The sequence below is a fragment of the Gavialis gangeticus genome, unplaced genomic scaffold (assembly GCF_001723915.1).
Source record: "Gavialis gangeticus isolate Ggan-Ray unplaced genomic scaffold, GavGan_comp1, whole genome shotgun sequence".
Lineage (NCBI taxonomy): Eukaryota > Metazoa > Chordata > Crocodylia > Gavialidae > Gavialis > Gavialis gangeticus.
In genome coordinates, this window is record NW_017729020.1 from 5,691,552 (window position 1) to 5,707,972 (window position 16,421).

The 16,421-nt window shown below is 43.0% G+C and overlaps 1 protein-coding gene across 2 annotated transcripts in view; it reads left to right on the forward strand.

Annotated features, from left to right (window-relative positions):
• The first annotated feature begins 606 nt into the window (after positions 1 to 606).
• KAT6A (lysine acetyltransferase 6A) overlaps positions 607 to 16,421 on the forward strand; it is a 48,120-nt gene continuing 32,305 nt past the window's right edge. For both annotated transcript variants that reach the window (XM_019514411.1, XM_019514412.1), the window contains exons 1-2: positions 607 to 655; positions 768 to 1,537. In XM_019514411.1, the coding sequence (XP_019369956.1) occupies positions 935 to 1,537 (603 nt within the window). In that variant the 5' untranslated portion in view covers positions 607 to 655; positions 768 to 934. The remainder of the gene's footprint in view (positions 656 to 767; positions 1,538 to 16,421) is intronic.

Here is a 16,421-nt window from a genome sequence, read left to right on the forward strand (position 1 = left end):
GGCGAGGGGCGGCCGCGCTTTGTCTGCCGCGGGCGGCGAGGCCGGGCACTCGGGGGGCTTCCCGCCTGTGCGGGCGGCGTCCTGTCACCCGCCGCCTCCCGGCCTCAGCCCCCGGCGAGGGGACACCCGCAGGTTTCACCACAACTTTCTCCACATCGCTACGGCGGGCAGGTGTCGCGGCAGCTTTCGGGACGCGAGGAGGGGTGGCCGTGGCGCGCGCCCCCCTCTCGCCGCGCGCCCTTTCGTGCCTACACTGGGCACAATGGGGGCGCTTTGGGGTCCGCTGTGAAACCCCGGCTGCAGACAAAGGCGCCAGGTAGCCTTTACTCAGCGCATCGTCCGTCCCGACTCTCTCTGCTTGGGACTCGCCTTGGCTAGACGCGAACGGGCAGGAACGGCTCTGCCTTCTCGCCGCTGGCATTTGGTTGCGTCCCTGGATGCGAACGCAGTGTTTTTCTTTTTTCGGGACTTGGCGGTCTCCCGGGGCGGCAAGGGTGGTCCCAGGAAAGCTTGGCGAGGCGTCCGTTCGTAGGATGGTGGAAGTCAGACTTCGGCGTCGTGACTTTTTTCCCTCAAAAATGACTCTCTTCCGTTTTCTTGCAGGTATAACGTTCCAGTTCTCTTTCTGATCGCGACGCGGAAGTCCTGAAGCGAGGTAAGATGTGCTTTGACAGCTTTCCAGCTTTGCCAGGCTTGCCCAGGGAGCGGTGGTGGGATCTGTTGGGAAGTGTGGATCAGTTCCTAATGGGATCTGTTGTTTCTTTCAGTTTTAAGAAAACTAATATTGGATCAAAGAGAAGCAGTTCATATCAGAAACGTGTATGCTATGGTTAGCTGGTTACTCTCCTCCGAGAATCTGTTTTCCCACGGTGTGAAACTTGTGCAGCATCGGGATAAGGGATAACGACTCTATGGATATACAGAAGTCTTCACCATGGTAAAACTCGCCAACCCGCTGTATACTGAGTGGATTTTGGAGGCGATTAAAAAGGTCAAGAAGCAAAAACAACGCCCTTCAGAGGAGAGGATATGCAATGCGGTGTCTTCATCCCATGGTTTGGACCGTAAAACTGTTTTGGAACAACTAGAATTAAGTGTTAAAGATGGGACTATTTTAAAAGTCTCCAACAAGGGTCTCAATTCCTACAAGGATCCCGATAATCCGGGGAGAATAGCACTTCCGAAGCCTCGAAACCATGGAAAGTTGGATGGTAAACCAAACGTGGACTGGAATAAACTGATCAAACGGGCGATCGAGGGCTTGGCGGAGTCCAGTGGCTCATCCTTGAAAAACATAGAGCGCTTTTTGAAAAGTCAGAAGGATGTGTCTGCGTTGTTTGGAGGTAGCGCTGCTTCCGCTTTTCACCAGCAATTGCGACTAGCTGTCAAGCGTGCTGTTGGCCATGGCAGACTCCTTAAAGATGGACCTCTCTACCAGCTCAACACTAAAGCAGTCGCTAATGCTGATGGGAAGGAAAGCTGCGAGTCTCTTTCCTGTCTGCCACCTGTGTCGCTTCTTCCCCATGAGAAGGATAAGGTAAGAGCCTCGGAGCTGACGAAATAGGGTGGTAAAGGCTCCGATTTTGAGGTCAGTATTTCATTGTGAATCAGATAAGTTGGAAATGGTCTGGGGCCTGTGGTGAATCTTTAAGTGGATGGGGGTTTCTTTTTCTTTCGCATGCTTCTGAAAGTGCTTGAAAATGATCTTGTTCCATTCACTTTCAGGCTTGGTGCAGGGGAGTTTGTAGCCTCTTTCAAAAAGCACCATGGTCTTTTCGTTTTCTTTAATTTTATAAATACGAGTCCTTAGTGCCTCTCGGATTACTTTGACACTTCAGGCAGAGCACTTGGCTGTGGCCTAGGCAGATCTGAGGCTTTGAAGACTGCAGGATATATAGATATATATTTTCTAATATTCATTTTCTATCACTTTTTGCCATTAGTGAAGATCCACGTAGGGTTATGATGGTAAGATGGTGTAGACCACAGCGTTGCCCTTTGCAGGACAAAAGAATACAGGCCTATGCTGAGCACCTTTCAGTGACACTACAGGTAAAAAGCCAGCAGCTTCTTCATACAGTTGCTTGGTTATCGCTTTGAGCATTACTACAGCCTGTAGTTTGTTTCCAGACCAGCGTAATCAAACTTTTTTGTGAAAAGACCTAATGCTGATAGGAATGAAACTGGTGGTGGTAGCAGTAGGAAAATACCATTAAATAAAATGTTGATGTCAACACAACCTGAGAGCAAGACTAGTCATTAGCAATAGCTTTACACTCATTCTACAGTACCCACCCATTCATTTAGTCTGATCATTACAAGAGGGCATCCTTATGATGAGGTGAGATACCAGAAATCCTGTCCCTTTCTGTACTCCCCAGGTATGCTTCTGTGCAAAACAGCAATTTAAAATTTTAATCAAGATTTGAAGGGGGGGGGTGTGCATGTTTGTGCGCACACATCCCCATTCTCCTCAAGCATCAGGTATTGTTGCATTTCCTGGTAGCTACTCAGATTTGGAAGGAAATCCTTGAATATTCAAAACATGTAACGAGTATTAGAAATGTAGTGTGCTGTGTTGAGTCATTTCTTCTGTGACCCTAGCCCTGTTTGTAAAATGTAAGCTCACATAGCTGTTTACTGTCATGTTAAAATAGCTTCAGTGTCCTGCTAGTTTTAATTTGGCTGCATCTCAGAAAGGAGAGCTGGAAGATACCTCGAGGTCATCTAGTCTAGTGGTTTTCAACCTTCCTTCATTTGCGCAGACCCCTAAAAAAAAATTCACATGGAGGTGCCAGACCCCTTCGAATTGTAAGTGTGGGTATTCGCATACCATTGATTGATCATAATCATCTTTCGTAGACCCCTTAGACATAGTCTGTGGACCCCCGGGGGTCTGCGGACCAGAGGTTGAAAACCACTGACTTAGTTAACCCCCCTGCCCCAAGGCAGGGTCAGCTACACACAAACTCTTTCTGACAGGTATTTATTGAACCTATTCTTGAAAAGTCTCTTCTGTACCATCTCAGGACATAAAGCCACAAGGAACTTGGATCACTGGGAGGGATGTACCTGCAGTGTGCAACAAAGGCAGGGCGATCAGCTTACGGACTGATATAATTGCAGGGACAACAAATGCTGTAGTAGCAATCCTGCTTTAAATGTAGTTTGCCTCAATTTTAGTGTCTGACAGATGCTTTGGTTCCTTTGCTCTGGTATTTTTGTTTTAATGAAGCTGGTGTACCCTAAAGATATTGATTGCTAGCACTGGATGTTTGAGTTACTTTATCCCCAGAACAAGTGCAGGCTGTGTGGGGTTTTCCAGGCAGGACCTTCCTTTGATTAATGTGGTGGGTCAATCTCTAAGGGTGAGGAAGTTCAGTCTCCATATCTAGGTCAGGTTATGGGCTTGCTGCAGAAACTGCCAACAGGTGTACTGCTCATTAGAATCTGTTGGGATTTGTCAGATGTGAAGACCTGTATGGGGTTAGGAACTGCGTCGAGTTTGAGACATTGTTTTGTTTGCAAAGACCATTTTGGTAACTCACCTATTGCTGTTTTCGGGGAGATTTTGCAACACTTATGCACAGGATTTAATAAATTGCTTGAGTTACCCACTTGTTTGGTCCTGCTGAAATCATAGGAACTCTTCATCTAGGGTACCATTCCACCAGCATGTTTTGGTATTGTTACAAAAATATAATTCTAACAACTCATCACAGCACATGAACTTGGAAAAAAAAGTTAATCTAGTGTAGCTAGCTGTAAAAGATGTTGCCTTGCTTTCCCTTTTGCTGCTTTCTCCTAAGTGTGCATTGTGAGAGAGGCTGTTAAAGAGCTGTTGTAGATTTTTCAGATATGGGCAACCAGATTTAGGATCCTAAATCTGTACTTGGTCATGAATTTTCATTTCTGCCCAAAAGAACTTTTACAGTCTTTGCTCTCTCCTACACCCGATGAAGGGTGAGTGCACCCAAAAGCTTGCAAATGAATAAAACAACTTGTTCGCAGCTATCTAGTTGGTCTAATAAAAAAAAATATATATCACCTCTTCCACGAGTTTTGATTCCTTTTGCCTCTAGACCAATCTGACTACAGCCTGGACACGTGGTCATGTAAGAAACCTTATCGGGTTTTCAGATGTGCTGAGCAACAGTAGGTTCCACTGAGGTCAGCGGGGACTTTGTGTACTCAGCACCTCTGACAAGCATTAGACTTTTTTTTTTTTTTTTTTTTGAGTACCAGTGTTGGCACTGTTGTAAAAACTTTGTCCAGACATCTTTACATTTCTTATAACATAAAAGGGAAATTTTAAAACCTAAAGCCAAAAGCAAAATATTAAAAAAAAAAAATACATATCCTGCTTTTCTCATCCTGGACAAAGGCACTAGAAACTCTTTCTGCTGTTCACAGTTCAGTTTCACTTCCAAGTTCTCATGTTCTAGAATATATCTGTAGTTGGTTTGAAAGCATCTTATAGACTATTCTCTATAAAATAGTTTCTATCAGTAGTTAAAGAAGTAAAACCACTAAGTCTCAGTAGCTTATGTAAAAAGTTGCTTTTCTTTTTTTGCAAAACTGAAAATACTAACTCTTTACCACGTTACGGCATTCATTCTTTGGACAAAGATGACGACTTGGGCTCACAGATTAATGCAGTTGAAAAGCCCTCCTCTGTGAAGTCTGTGTAGATCCAGAAATATCACTGAGATTTTGTCAGTGGACACAATTCAGTCTTAAGGGTTGGGTACCTTTATGTGGCAATGGTTAGTGAATAGGGAGCTAGAGTTATTTTTAGTTCTGAAGTGCTTTGCCTACCCTCTTTTCTTTTGCAGATGGAAGGCATAGTCGCCTCTCTCTTTGCTTCTTTATACTTTGACTGGACCTTTTCTCTAAAGCTCAAGGCTTGTTTTACTTCCCGTATGGCATCTAGCACTGAGTTCTGGGCCTTGGTTTTGGCTCAGTTTGTCTGTATGGCAGGTGGCTGGCTACACTAGAGCTCCATAATCGTTAGTTGCTTTGGTGAGAGGAGGGGAAAGGATGAGGGCAAAATAAGAGATGGCTAAATTCATTGCAGTATCTTGAATCAGGAGGGCCTTCCTTTTATTTGTGGTGGGGAGAAGAGCAATTCTCTGAGCTATCTAGTGAGAATGGTGTGCAAAGTCTAGATGAGGCTGGAATCCTCCCTTCCCATGTTCAGTGGACCCGAGGAAGTGCAGATTTCAAACGTCTTGCATTGAGTCAGCCAAGTAGCCCAAGGTGGTGGGAGCGGAGCAGAGGGCACTTGCTTGGCACCGGGTGGAGCCAGTACCCTTCCCACTTCCGGGACTGAGTTATCCTATGAGGAGGTGTCTCTAGAAGCATGCAATTTTTGTGATTACAGTTTGGTTGTTAGCACTCTGGTTAAAATATTTTTAAAGCTTTTACAAATGGCTAATGGGTATGTGTTTCATTCTGCTCAGAAAACAGATCCTTAGGGATTTTTATCATGTTTGTTTTCTGAAAGGTTTGTTCAGCACTGACAGTTGTTAGAGGAACAGATTTGTTCTCTCAGATTCCCTCCCAATTATTAGCTGAGTTGACGTGGTTCTAAGTCACGTTCCTTTTTTGAGCACTTTGGAGTGCATAGATTGAGGTGACAGACGGTACGTACGTCTTCCCAGTCATCCAAAATGCAAAAACTTGTTCCGTCTCCAGTACTAGAAACAGAAACAAGAATTTACTTTCAGCTTATTAGGGTGTGGCCAGGCCTGGAAGGGCTTCAGCAGTAAGTATGGGGAAAGGAATTTGGAGAGCATCTGGCTGAAACTTTCTTGGATACTTGGTTGACATAGCTGTGTTTGTTGCGACCTGATTTTCTGTTCGTACTACCTGCCACATCCCTGTACATCTGTATAGTAACACCATGATTTGTTCTCTCAGCTATAGGAAAAGTTGCTCTCAATTATCTGGTGGTAAAAGTGTCACTTTTTGTAGGACTGCTGATTTGATGGGATCTGTAGTTAATATATGTATTTCTGAAGTGTGGAAAATAGAATGTTTCATATTTAAACAAGATCATGCATGAAGTGTGTGGTACCTGCCATATTTAACTCCCTTTACAGGTGGAATGGTAGCTTTTGGAGATGTTCGCAGTGGTTTGGAGAGAGGGTGGCAGTGTTTTAAGAGTCTGTCCTGACCGCTGACATTTCAAAGCAAGCGTTTTTGTGATTCCCAGTTCTTTTCTTGCCAAACAACTGAACTGAACTACTTGAACTGGTAGAGCCACTCAGTTAGCTGGAGAGGTCCTGATTTAAGGCACTTCTGCAACCGATCCCTCTGTCACAATAACAATCCTTATTTGTACAGCCCTGTTGCCTAGCAGTCCCAGACTTACTGTCCTAGCGTGGTATGAACACTTCAGTAAAAACCTTCTTGCTCTGAGAATTTTCAACTTAAGTATAAAACAAAACAGTAACAGTACACAACAGAAAGATAACATAGTAATTGTAATACTGCAATTATTATTTTAATTGGTATGCTGTGACCACTGCTTGCTATCTGCTGATTTTTTTGACACTGCGCTTTGCTAGGAACCATGGACAGAAGTACTCTGTATGTAACTCCAAGATGTTGAGACATCTGCCAGACACCTAACACTACTATACCTAAAATGCATCTCCACCGTGGCTGTTTGGCATGATCTGTAAATTGCCACCCGTGAGGGAGGGACCAGAGATTATAGATGGAAGCTGAACACGAGAGAAGCCACAATCGCAGATCTTAGTTTAGACAAGACCTTAGTTAGCAGTGAATAAAGATTAGGGGAAGACAAAGCTTAGCATGCTGCAAATAGTCCTGGAACAGTACATGACTTCATTATTGTGGTGTTAAGATTGCACGAGTCTAAAAAAGATAAATGCAAGTTATGATTATTATAGTATCTGTAAGTTTGCCACATGGCAGACCATCCATACTTTAATACTTATTAGTCATAAACGAATGTAATAACCTACACATTTAACAAACACTGGGAATCAGATTTACTTTTTATGTGCAGCATGTCCATAATTTTTGCCATGTAAATGTCATATTGTATAATGTGGAATTTCTTGCATTAAGGGAAAAATATTCTATTGCACAAGGCTGTACTTTTCATCTTTTATGTGATCCAGCAGCGGGGTGTTCCTGTTTTGTGGACGGGTGAGCTGATACACAGGGTTATGCTACAAGAGCCCAGACGTGTTTTACTAAAGTTTAGGATTCTCCAGGAATCATGAAGAAACTGGAAGCTGTCTCCCTAAAAAGCTGACCAGATTTAACATGGGGGTAAACTGGTTTGTTCTGATGTGTAGTGCTGCTGAGCAGAGGGAAGAGTTCTTTCCTGGTGACCTAGTGCCATAAGCTGTAAAGATGTGCAGTGGGAGAGACTGGATATTGCAGATGGGGAACCTTTTTCTTTTCCAGGGGCTTTGGGTCTGCAGAACTCTCTTTATAGTAAAGGATGTAGAGAGATTTCAGCTAACTAAAAAGAAGGATGGAGTAGCTAGTGAGGCTGGGCACTGGCAGCATGGTCTGAAATTTTGTGAGAGCACGACTGGAACAATTTTAAAAAGCAGCTGGAAGAGCCAGTACTTCTTGCATTCATTGGTCCCATTTTCTGTTTTCCTTGGGTCTGCTTTTTGTGTCGTCTAAAAGCAGAAAGTCCCGCATTAATCTATAAGTATTGAAACTCTGTCCTTCAGGACATCTTACGGTATAGAGCTCTACAGCAAATGTTGCTGGCTCCAAAAAGGAGGGGAGAGGGTTTTTTTTCCCTAAATAGTATAATGGGAGACGTATTTATTTAGTTCAGTAATGATCCAGTTGCCATAATGAACAGAACAGATCAGATACAGCTGCACAAAATTTGGAAGTAAGCAGGTAACTGTTTATATCTGTAGCACAATAAGATTGTCATTTGAATTGGACAGACATGCGTGCGCACACCAGCCTTCATGGCTTGCCTTTGCAGCTCTCCTGTCCTACCGCAGGTCTTGCAGACATGCCTTAGCTGCCATACTGTGTTCAGCAGAGACAAAGCCAAATTTCATTTATCCAGTGAGAGCATTCACTTGTCAAAGACGGCATTGTGGACAGTTGGAGGGCCTTTATCCATATGATAACTAATGCTTCTGTGGCTATACTAAAGAATATGTTAAGTGAATGCCTGTTAGTTCAATGCCTTGTGTCCAAGAGCAATTCCATTGCTAGCAAGTGAAGTTGTTTGGTGTGTTTTGGGTAGCGATAGGGTCTGTGGGGTGCACAAAGGATCTGCAGCAACCACAGTGGTGTAATTAGATTCAAAGAGAGTTCAGCCTTGTGCTGGCGTTAGCTCCCAGCTGGAGCAGGATTAGGATTCACTCTGTTCCAGCTGGTTCCTTGGAGAGGGAAGACTGTTCTCCTTTGACAGGAAAGTCATGGCTCCTAACAGATGGCCTCCATCTGCACAGTGTGTAACTCTGGAAACCCAAGTGCCAGAAAATTACTCTGAACTTGATTCGCTTGATTAGTGAACAGGTGAAGCGCTACCTAATAATGCAGCAGTATTAAATGGGGCAGAAATGGCATCCATTCTTGGGTTTCCATGATGGTGACAGGAGACAATACACTGGGAAGGCAGCATGGTCTTTTAGAGGTGGGGGGTAGTCTTAGACAAAGAAATGACACAGTCTGGAATACCGGGGTGTGTTTTGTCAGGGGACGGGGCAACAAGAGGCAGGTGAGTCCATGGGAAGTGGCGGGAGTGTGGTTGTGATGTATTTACAGCAGTGGTATGTTTTAAGAACCATATTTTTCCCTGTGTACTGACAGTTGTTTGAAGTTGCGTGCAGGATACCAGTTCTAAATGAAATGAGATTGGCCCAGTGTGTTGGCTAGCACCCTGCTGTGAGTGTTTTCTGTCCAAGTGGCTCTTGGCCGATGTGGACTGACACATCCCTGAAGTGCAATTAAGAACGGAACCTTATTTATCATACAGAGGTTTAAAATATGGACAGACTGGAAGAGTGGATTCTGGAGCACACTAAGTACACAATAGCGTAGTTCTGGCTTTTTGTTACATAACGAGAGAGACAGCAGGTTATTCGCTCTCTTCTACCCTCCCTCCCCAGCAAAGCTACTATCAGCCCACAACTTTGATCTTTCCACTTGCATACTTCACATGTCACAGATGTGGTAGAAATGAGATGATTAAGGATAGTGTAAATTTTGAATGAAATATTGGCCTATTACCCAAAAGATGGGGTCTGAATTATTAAAAATACACTAGTGCGGGCAATAGAAAATCAGGCCATACATATCGTATGTGTGACAGAAGACTGTAGATTCTTTTGACCTCTGTTCTCTGTGCAGAGGAGGTGGGAAGGTGTATATTATTGCTCTTTTCTCTTCTAAAGGATCATGAATTAAGTTTGACCTAGAGAGTAGCTATAGGCAGTGTCTGCCTCCATTGTGTGTAGAGTGTTCTTAGCTTTTCTTTTCCGGATCTGGAGACTACAGCAGAACTCCTTGTCTCCCTAAAGATCTTGCAGGATATGTGAATCCCATATTGCTTCTCTTGTAGGGTGAGATGTAGGAGTGGTAAGAATTCAGCACCTGCCTTGTTATCGTAAGATCCATCCATCTTTTAAGACACCAGTACCATCCTTATACAGGTGATCCTGTAGACTAATTTTTTTTTTAAGTTTCTAGATGGTGTAGAAGTATACATAATGTGTTGGCACAAACAGTACTCAATCATCTAGGCTTGCTTAGCTTTCTAAACGTTTTCACTTCACCATACCAAAAGAATGGGACATAATTATGTATCTCACCATATAACTGAATGCAACGAGACGGGTTACTTGAGAGCCTAGACTCAGTCCCATGTTTTCTGACTTGCCGTTCTTGGTTCTGTCACTGGTGCATTGTGACTTTGGGCAACTTAATCCACAGTTCTGTCTGTTTTACTCATCTTTAAAATGGGTGTAATGTCAGACTCATAGAGCGGGATCTTAGTGTTTTGCACTGGCTTTTTTTGAAATGCCTTTAAAGGATATTCAGCACTGCTAGGCATTTGGTTTCTTAGTCTTCAATACTTATCTCTAAGTGTTTAGTATTGAGGACCTATGGATGAAGACTTCGTGTCCTAACTTGCTTAGGCTTGTAGTGAACTCCCTGAAGGAGTATGTGAAAAAAGAAAGGGAAGGTTACTTCTAAAATTGTACTGGATAGGTTTCCGGAAGCAGTAACCATTAAGAGATGCACAGAAGGGATAAAGTGTTACCAGAGTTATTGCTAGACTACATATCAGAAACAGAAAATCTGTCTTTGATATCTGAACATGTTACAGTCTTGTATATTCTCTTAATCACCTGCCAGTGAAGATGTGGTAATTACTGTAGCTTGTCTCATAGTCAGCACAATTTCTTCACCTACCTTTAGGCTTGCAAGGTATCTGTATGTGCTCTGTCTCCCTGCAGGAAACCTGTTTGCTGGAAGGGACCAATCTGTATGTCTGAGCCTTGTCCAGACTTACTGTTAAGGTCTTCAAGAGACTGCTGATGTAGGAATGATCTGTTCTTGTGCAGGCTGTACAGGGGGTGGTGAAAGAGCAGCACTGATAACTTTGTGCTGCATTTGACTGTGGATCAAGAACATATTAATAAGGACGATGGATTAAAAACATGGGAGTTTGCTAACTCTTGCTGTGAAAGATCATTAGAAATCTGTTTCTAGTGGCTTTTGGTAGGGGAGAGTTGTGCTGCTTTTGTTTTTTTTGTTTCCCTAGTTACACTGGTTAGTAGAGTTCTTAATAAAGGAGCAGGGCTGCATTACAGCTTCGCTTGTGTGGTTAGGTTGAATAAGTGGAGAAATAGCAATTCCAAATTTTAAATTTATATGCCTCAAATAAAGATGCGGTTAATTCAAATTCATTTAAATGCTGTATAGCTACTCAGCTGTCTGACAAAGAACGTATGTTTGTGTAGGCCTCTGCACCACATCAGATGTTCCTATGCTACTGGAAGTTCAGATCAGATCTCACCACAATGGTGTCTCCTTTTTTCAGAGAAAGAGCCATTATTATTCCAACTCAATAATAGCCCCCAAAACGATGACTGTTCTCCTGGCACAAAACCATAAGATGCCTTATTAGAAAACAAAAAAGCAATCACTTATTTGCCCTTGTTCAAAGACATGTCTAAAACTTGATTTTTTCCATTAGAAAATGTTTCCTTTTTTTTGTTTATTTGCTATTTTGGCTTCAAACTAGTTCCCACAGGTTCTTCTTTCAGTCAGCGTAACCACTGCATCGAGTTCGGGTTGGATGTGTTGTGCTGCTAAACTGCCTCTCTCATCTCGGGCACACCGGTATGTGCAGCCGTTCAGATGTTTTCTTCATTGCAGCATTTGCTCTTTTTCCCCTAAACGGGCTAAAGCAGCCATTTTCAACAGAGTGACCAACCTCGCTGTCTGTAGGCTAAGTAAGGACAGGCTGTTTGCTTGTACAGTGTCCTTAAATTGTTCTTATTTCTTTTATCCTCCTCTTAGAGCAAGCTCATATTTTGGCTTCTGCACACCTATCTCCTGGTGAAATAATACCAGTCTGTTTCTGGCCACTGATCTCTGTTAACAGTTGGATGAGACTCGGAGGAAAAAAGCCCATTAAAAGGCAGGCATTAAAACAAATGTGGTGGTAAAATGGAGCCTTCCTTCAGGAACCCTTTAGAAATCTGTTAAGACTCTTGCCTTGGCCACAAATATGTATCTTAAAACATTTTGGTGTGTTCAGTCCACGCTGGCATGTATCGCCTCTTGACAGTTGTGTCTGCAGAGTATCAAGAATGGTGACTTGGCATTCAGTAAGAGGAGAGAGGGTGGCTGATTCTGCAGATTATAAATGGCACCCAGTTCTGCCACAAACAAATCTTGTGAAATAGTATTCCAGATTATATTGAGCCGCTCGCTATAAGGCTTTTTTGCACTGCAGTTCTCAAACTACAGTAAATGTCATTAGTTCTGTTGTACAGATGAGGAAACTGGAAATTGAGCGCCGAAGCGACTTTCCCAGTGTGCCACAGCAGGTTGCTGGCAGAACTGGGAATAGGATCCAGGTCTCTCGACTGCCTGCTGCAGCGCTCTGTACACTGAACCATGTTGCCTTCCACGCCAAATATTCTTCACGTGATGTTGATTGCTGCTGGTTCCAGTTTTTACCTTCTTACAGTTGCAGGCGTCTGGGGCAGTTTCTGTAGGTCACTTTAAGAAGCACGTACCTCCTCGATGACATCCAGCATCGTGAATCGGAACGAATGGGGTTATGGTTTAGTCCGCAGAAGCGTTTTCTGGTAAATTAATAGACTCTCTTGCTGTGGCTTTCCTGCTACCATTCTCTTAAAGGGTAGATCCTGGATTTAGAGCAGTGACTTGCACATTTTCTGACGGGGTGACGCAAAGCCCTATATATACATTGACACAACGTGATTCCAAATCTGTATCTGTAAAGTTTGAGTATTTCCTTCTGCTTCCTAGTTGCAGAACCATGTTGGTCCTTTTCCAAAACAGGATTATGTGTTCTGAACCTTCCTGCGCATGTGGGCATATGTGCAATAAAGGGATGGAAACAAGATTGTTTATCTGATGAGCATCTGATATCAGTAAAATGTCTGCAGGAAATGCAGCACATTCAGATAGCTGATAGTGACCTGCACTGCCAATGTGGTTCATGGATGTAGCTCAGGAGGCTTTTTTTCCTGTAGGTTTAGAGGATGGATATTTTTTTCCTTCCCTCCATGAATTCTGGGAGTTGCCGAACCGAGTCACTGGCTGAAATTCAAGTCTTTAATTAAAGGCTTTTCTCCTTTCCAGAGGCAGTTCTCTTCTCTGCAGTTGTCTTCAGGAGGGGGGTGCAGTCTTTGAATCTTACAGCACGTTGGCTTTCTAGACATCCTTTGTATAGTAACAGCATGTGCTGAGGGGCTGGCAGCCTGTAAAACACTGTCGCTCTCTTTCACTCTGGCTCCCTCCCCTCTCTGGATCTGGTGACATTACAGAGATAGATGTGCTTGCGAGAAAAACAGCAGAAGGAGTTGAATGTCTGCCAACAATCTCCAGCATGAAGCGGAGTTGGCTGCTTCCAGTCTTGTTTTCCCGGATCTCTCATTGTGTGCACGTATTCTTCACTTGCCAGGATTTTCTTTGCTGAACAAACACACCAGCAGCGAGAACTCTCCATCCTTACTATAACACTGTCTTCGACACAGGCTGCTCACCCTCTTAATCGAGACTCGCTGTAACCCCCCTAACATTCAAACTGTTTTTATAATGTGCAATATTAATAACAACAATTGGAGTTGATTGGGCTTATAAAAGTGCATTTTTAGTATTTGTTTCTAAGAGGTAACAGAAACGAAGCCTTCCGATCGAGAAAGAAAACTTCTTGCTGTGTACAAGCGATCCATCCTGCTGTCTTCCAAAGAGTGCTGATTTCATAGACCCGTAACTTAGAGGATGGTAGTCAAGGAGAAGGAGCTGGATGATAGCAAGAGAAGCACACAGATAAAGAAAGATGAGTCCAGGTTTTTAATAGTGCTGTGACTTTTTAAAAATTCTTTTGGAATAAGGTAAACTTCCTGCAGATGTAGGATGTATGAAATAGTCTGCTGCTGTGTTAAGGAAGTGCTAGGTCTCCTTTTTTCCAGCTAGTAGGTTGCTTTGATAAGTAACATAACAGGGTGGCCAAATTGGCTTATCCAATTATCCAGCATTGGCTGTTGGTTGAGGACAAGTGTGCTGAGTAAACTCATTTTCAGTGAAGAGAGAGCTACTCCCTCCTCTCCAGGCTGCAGAAAAGAAATGATTATTTGGGGGGAAACTATAATGTGTAAGTCAGTTATCCATTCCAATAACATTCATTATCCCAGAATTCATGGTTCCAATCTGATCAAGTACACTCACTGCAACATGCCTTGCACCATCCAACCATTATTGGATTAGACGCTTGCCCTCTGAACTACACCTTTCTTCTTTGCCCCTGTTTACTCCAGGTGCCACATTCAGTCATCCTCTCAGTTTCTGAAATGTAGCTACACTAGTTAATATGATGCATTGAAAACTTCGGGTAGTGAGAAACAAGTTTTCTTTTCTATTTTTTTTAAAAAAAGAAAAAGCTTGTCTCAAAGCTTTATCCCCTTTTGGCCTTTGTTAGGCCACACAGGCCAGGCTTTTGCAGGATGGGCTCTCTCATTTCCTTGAACACCCTAATAGCCATTCTCTGAATGCAGGTGACCAGAATGAGGCACTCTCTTACCAATTCCTTGTACACTGGCATTAGTACTTCCTTCTCTCTACTCAGAAAATATCCTGAGATTGCATCTGAGTTTTTCAAAGCTGCATCCCACTACTGCCTGATAGTCATCATGTGATCAACTGATAAAGCCTGAATTTTCTCTTCCTTGACAGTTTCCAACTGATGCACCATCAGCTTGGAGAAGACATTTTTGTCGCCCTCAGGTGCATGTCCTTGCACTGTGTAGTGCTGTATTTCTCCAGCCCTCAAGGTCATCCAGATCTTCCTGCACGATGCCTCGGTCTTTTCTGCACTGACTGTGCTCTAAGCTCGGTGTTGTCAGTAAATTTCATTCGCGTGCTCCTACGGTTTGTGCCAGAGCCATTAGTGAAAACATGAAAGACCAGTCCAAAATCCAGTCCTTGGAACTCTCCAAGGAACCTACATTTAGCATAAACTTGTCTGTCCTGTAGCCAGTTCCTTACCCTTCCTTTTACAAACCCTGTCGTCTTCAACTTAACTGACACTTCCCTTGTTGCAGAGTATTTTGCCAAAGCCCAGACAATGACACCTACTGCATTGCCCGTGTATAAAAAGTCAGTTTTCTCTTCAAAGAAAGCCACTGAACTCTCAGTCTAGTTTAGTTCACAAACTACTTATCCTGATTGTTTTCAAACTTTTCCTTTGAAATCAGAAACCTCGGTTAGCAGTTGAGTTCAGATTGAATCAACTTGTGGTCATTTTATCTAAGACCGTCTGTGACTACTTCTATAACATCCTCAGGACCGCAAATCAAGTCTTCTGTATGTGGCGCTTTAGTGTGCGGGAGAGAACGGGCATAAATCTAGTTCTGTAATTAGGTTTGCAGGCCTGGACCTTTGCATATGCACAGGCTAATTGGATGTTATTGAGTTATTGTACATGCTGTGGGGTTCATGCTCGTGGAGCTGACCGCAGAGAGGGGTGTGACATGGAGCTCCACACATTATGCTTGTCACTTAATTCCCTTGCCTTTATGTGGTCTCTTTGAACCAGCCACGGGTAATCTCACCTCCAGTGGAAGCCAGAGTGCTGCAATGTAATTTTTGTGGGGCCTGTGATCCCACTTGTAAATGCTGCCAATATCACTTCAGATCATGACCAGTGGTTGGGGAATCGCTGCTTGACAGTGGAAGCATCAGGGATATAATTGCCTCTCTTGTCTGTAAATCACTTTGTACTCTCTTGGTGCTTTATGTTTCATTAACTACAGCTCTTTCAAACTACTTTGGCATAATTCTTAAGTATTAGCATAATACATATTAGAATCCTCAGAACCACAGACAGTGCTCATCTGCGGTTCCTTGTGTCTTTATCTGGTATGGGCTGGATACCGCTCTGTTGCATATGCACGTTTCCTGGTGCTACAGTGAGTGGGGAGTCTGCTGGCTATTTAACTGCACCTCCACTTTCTTTTGACATTGTATAGAGTAGTGACCTGTTTCCATATCAGATGTATTAGCAGTTCATATTTCCAGGTGACAGCTTAGTGAGACTTGAACGTTCCTGTCTTTGAAGAGAAGATTGGAAATCCTTCAGGTATATTTTGAGGCATGTGAAATCATTCTTTTATCATCTTACTCCTATAGAAATGACACTTCACTAGACAGAAACCAATGAAGTTTTGTTGAGATGTATGAGAGAGTGAGACTTGGGTTTGCTGCAGAATAAGCTGTTGCACTTTTTAGATCAGTACTTTTGTCTCTGCTTTATTGTAACAAAGCAATTTTATGTTCAGAACAAATCCATGTGTGCACTTAAGTTGCTTAAGTTCTGCTTTTTGAGCTGGTGTTTTCCTGCCACCTTTGAAATTTGCTATCCTAATAAATAAATCACATTTCACAACTTGGATGTCATTCTTGATCTGTTTTCTAGCTGTGTTGCTTCTGCAAAATAGGAGTTAACTCAAAAATTAAACACAAGAGCATTAACAGCACTTTGGCTCCTCATTGTGCATGAATCAGAAATCTGTAATATTGACTATGCAGGAATGTAACTATCAGTTTTACGCGTGGAGACACGGATGCCATCTGGTCAGTAAAATGTTGACAACTAAAGTCTAGTTATTCAATGCCATGTCCAGTTGTGTGCCTGT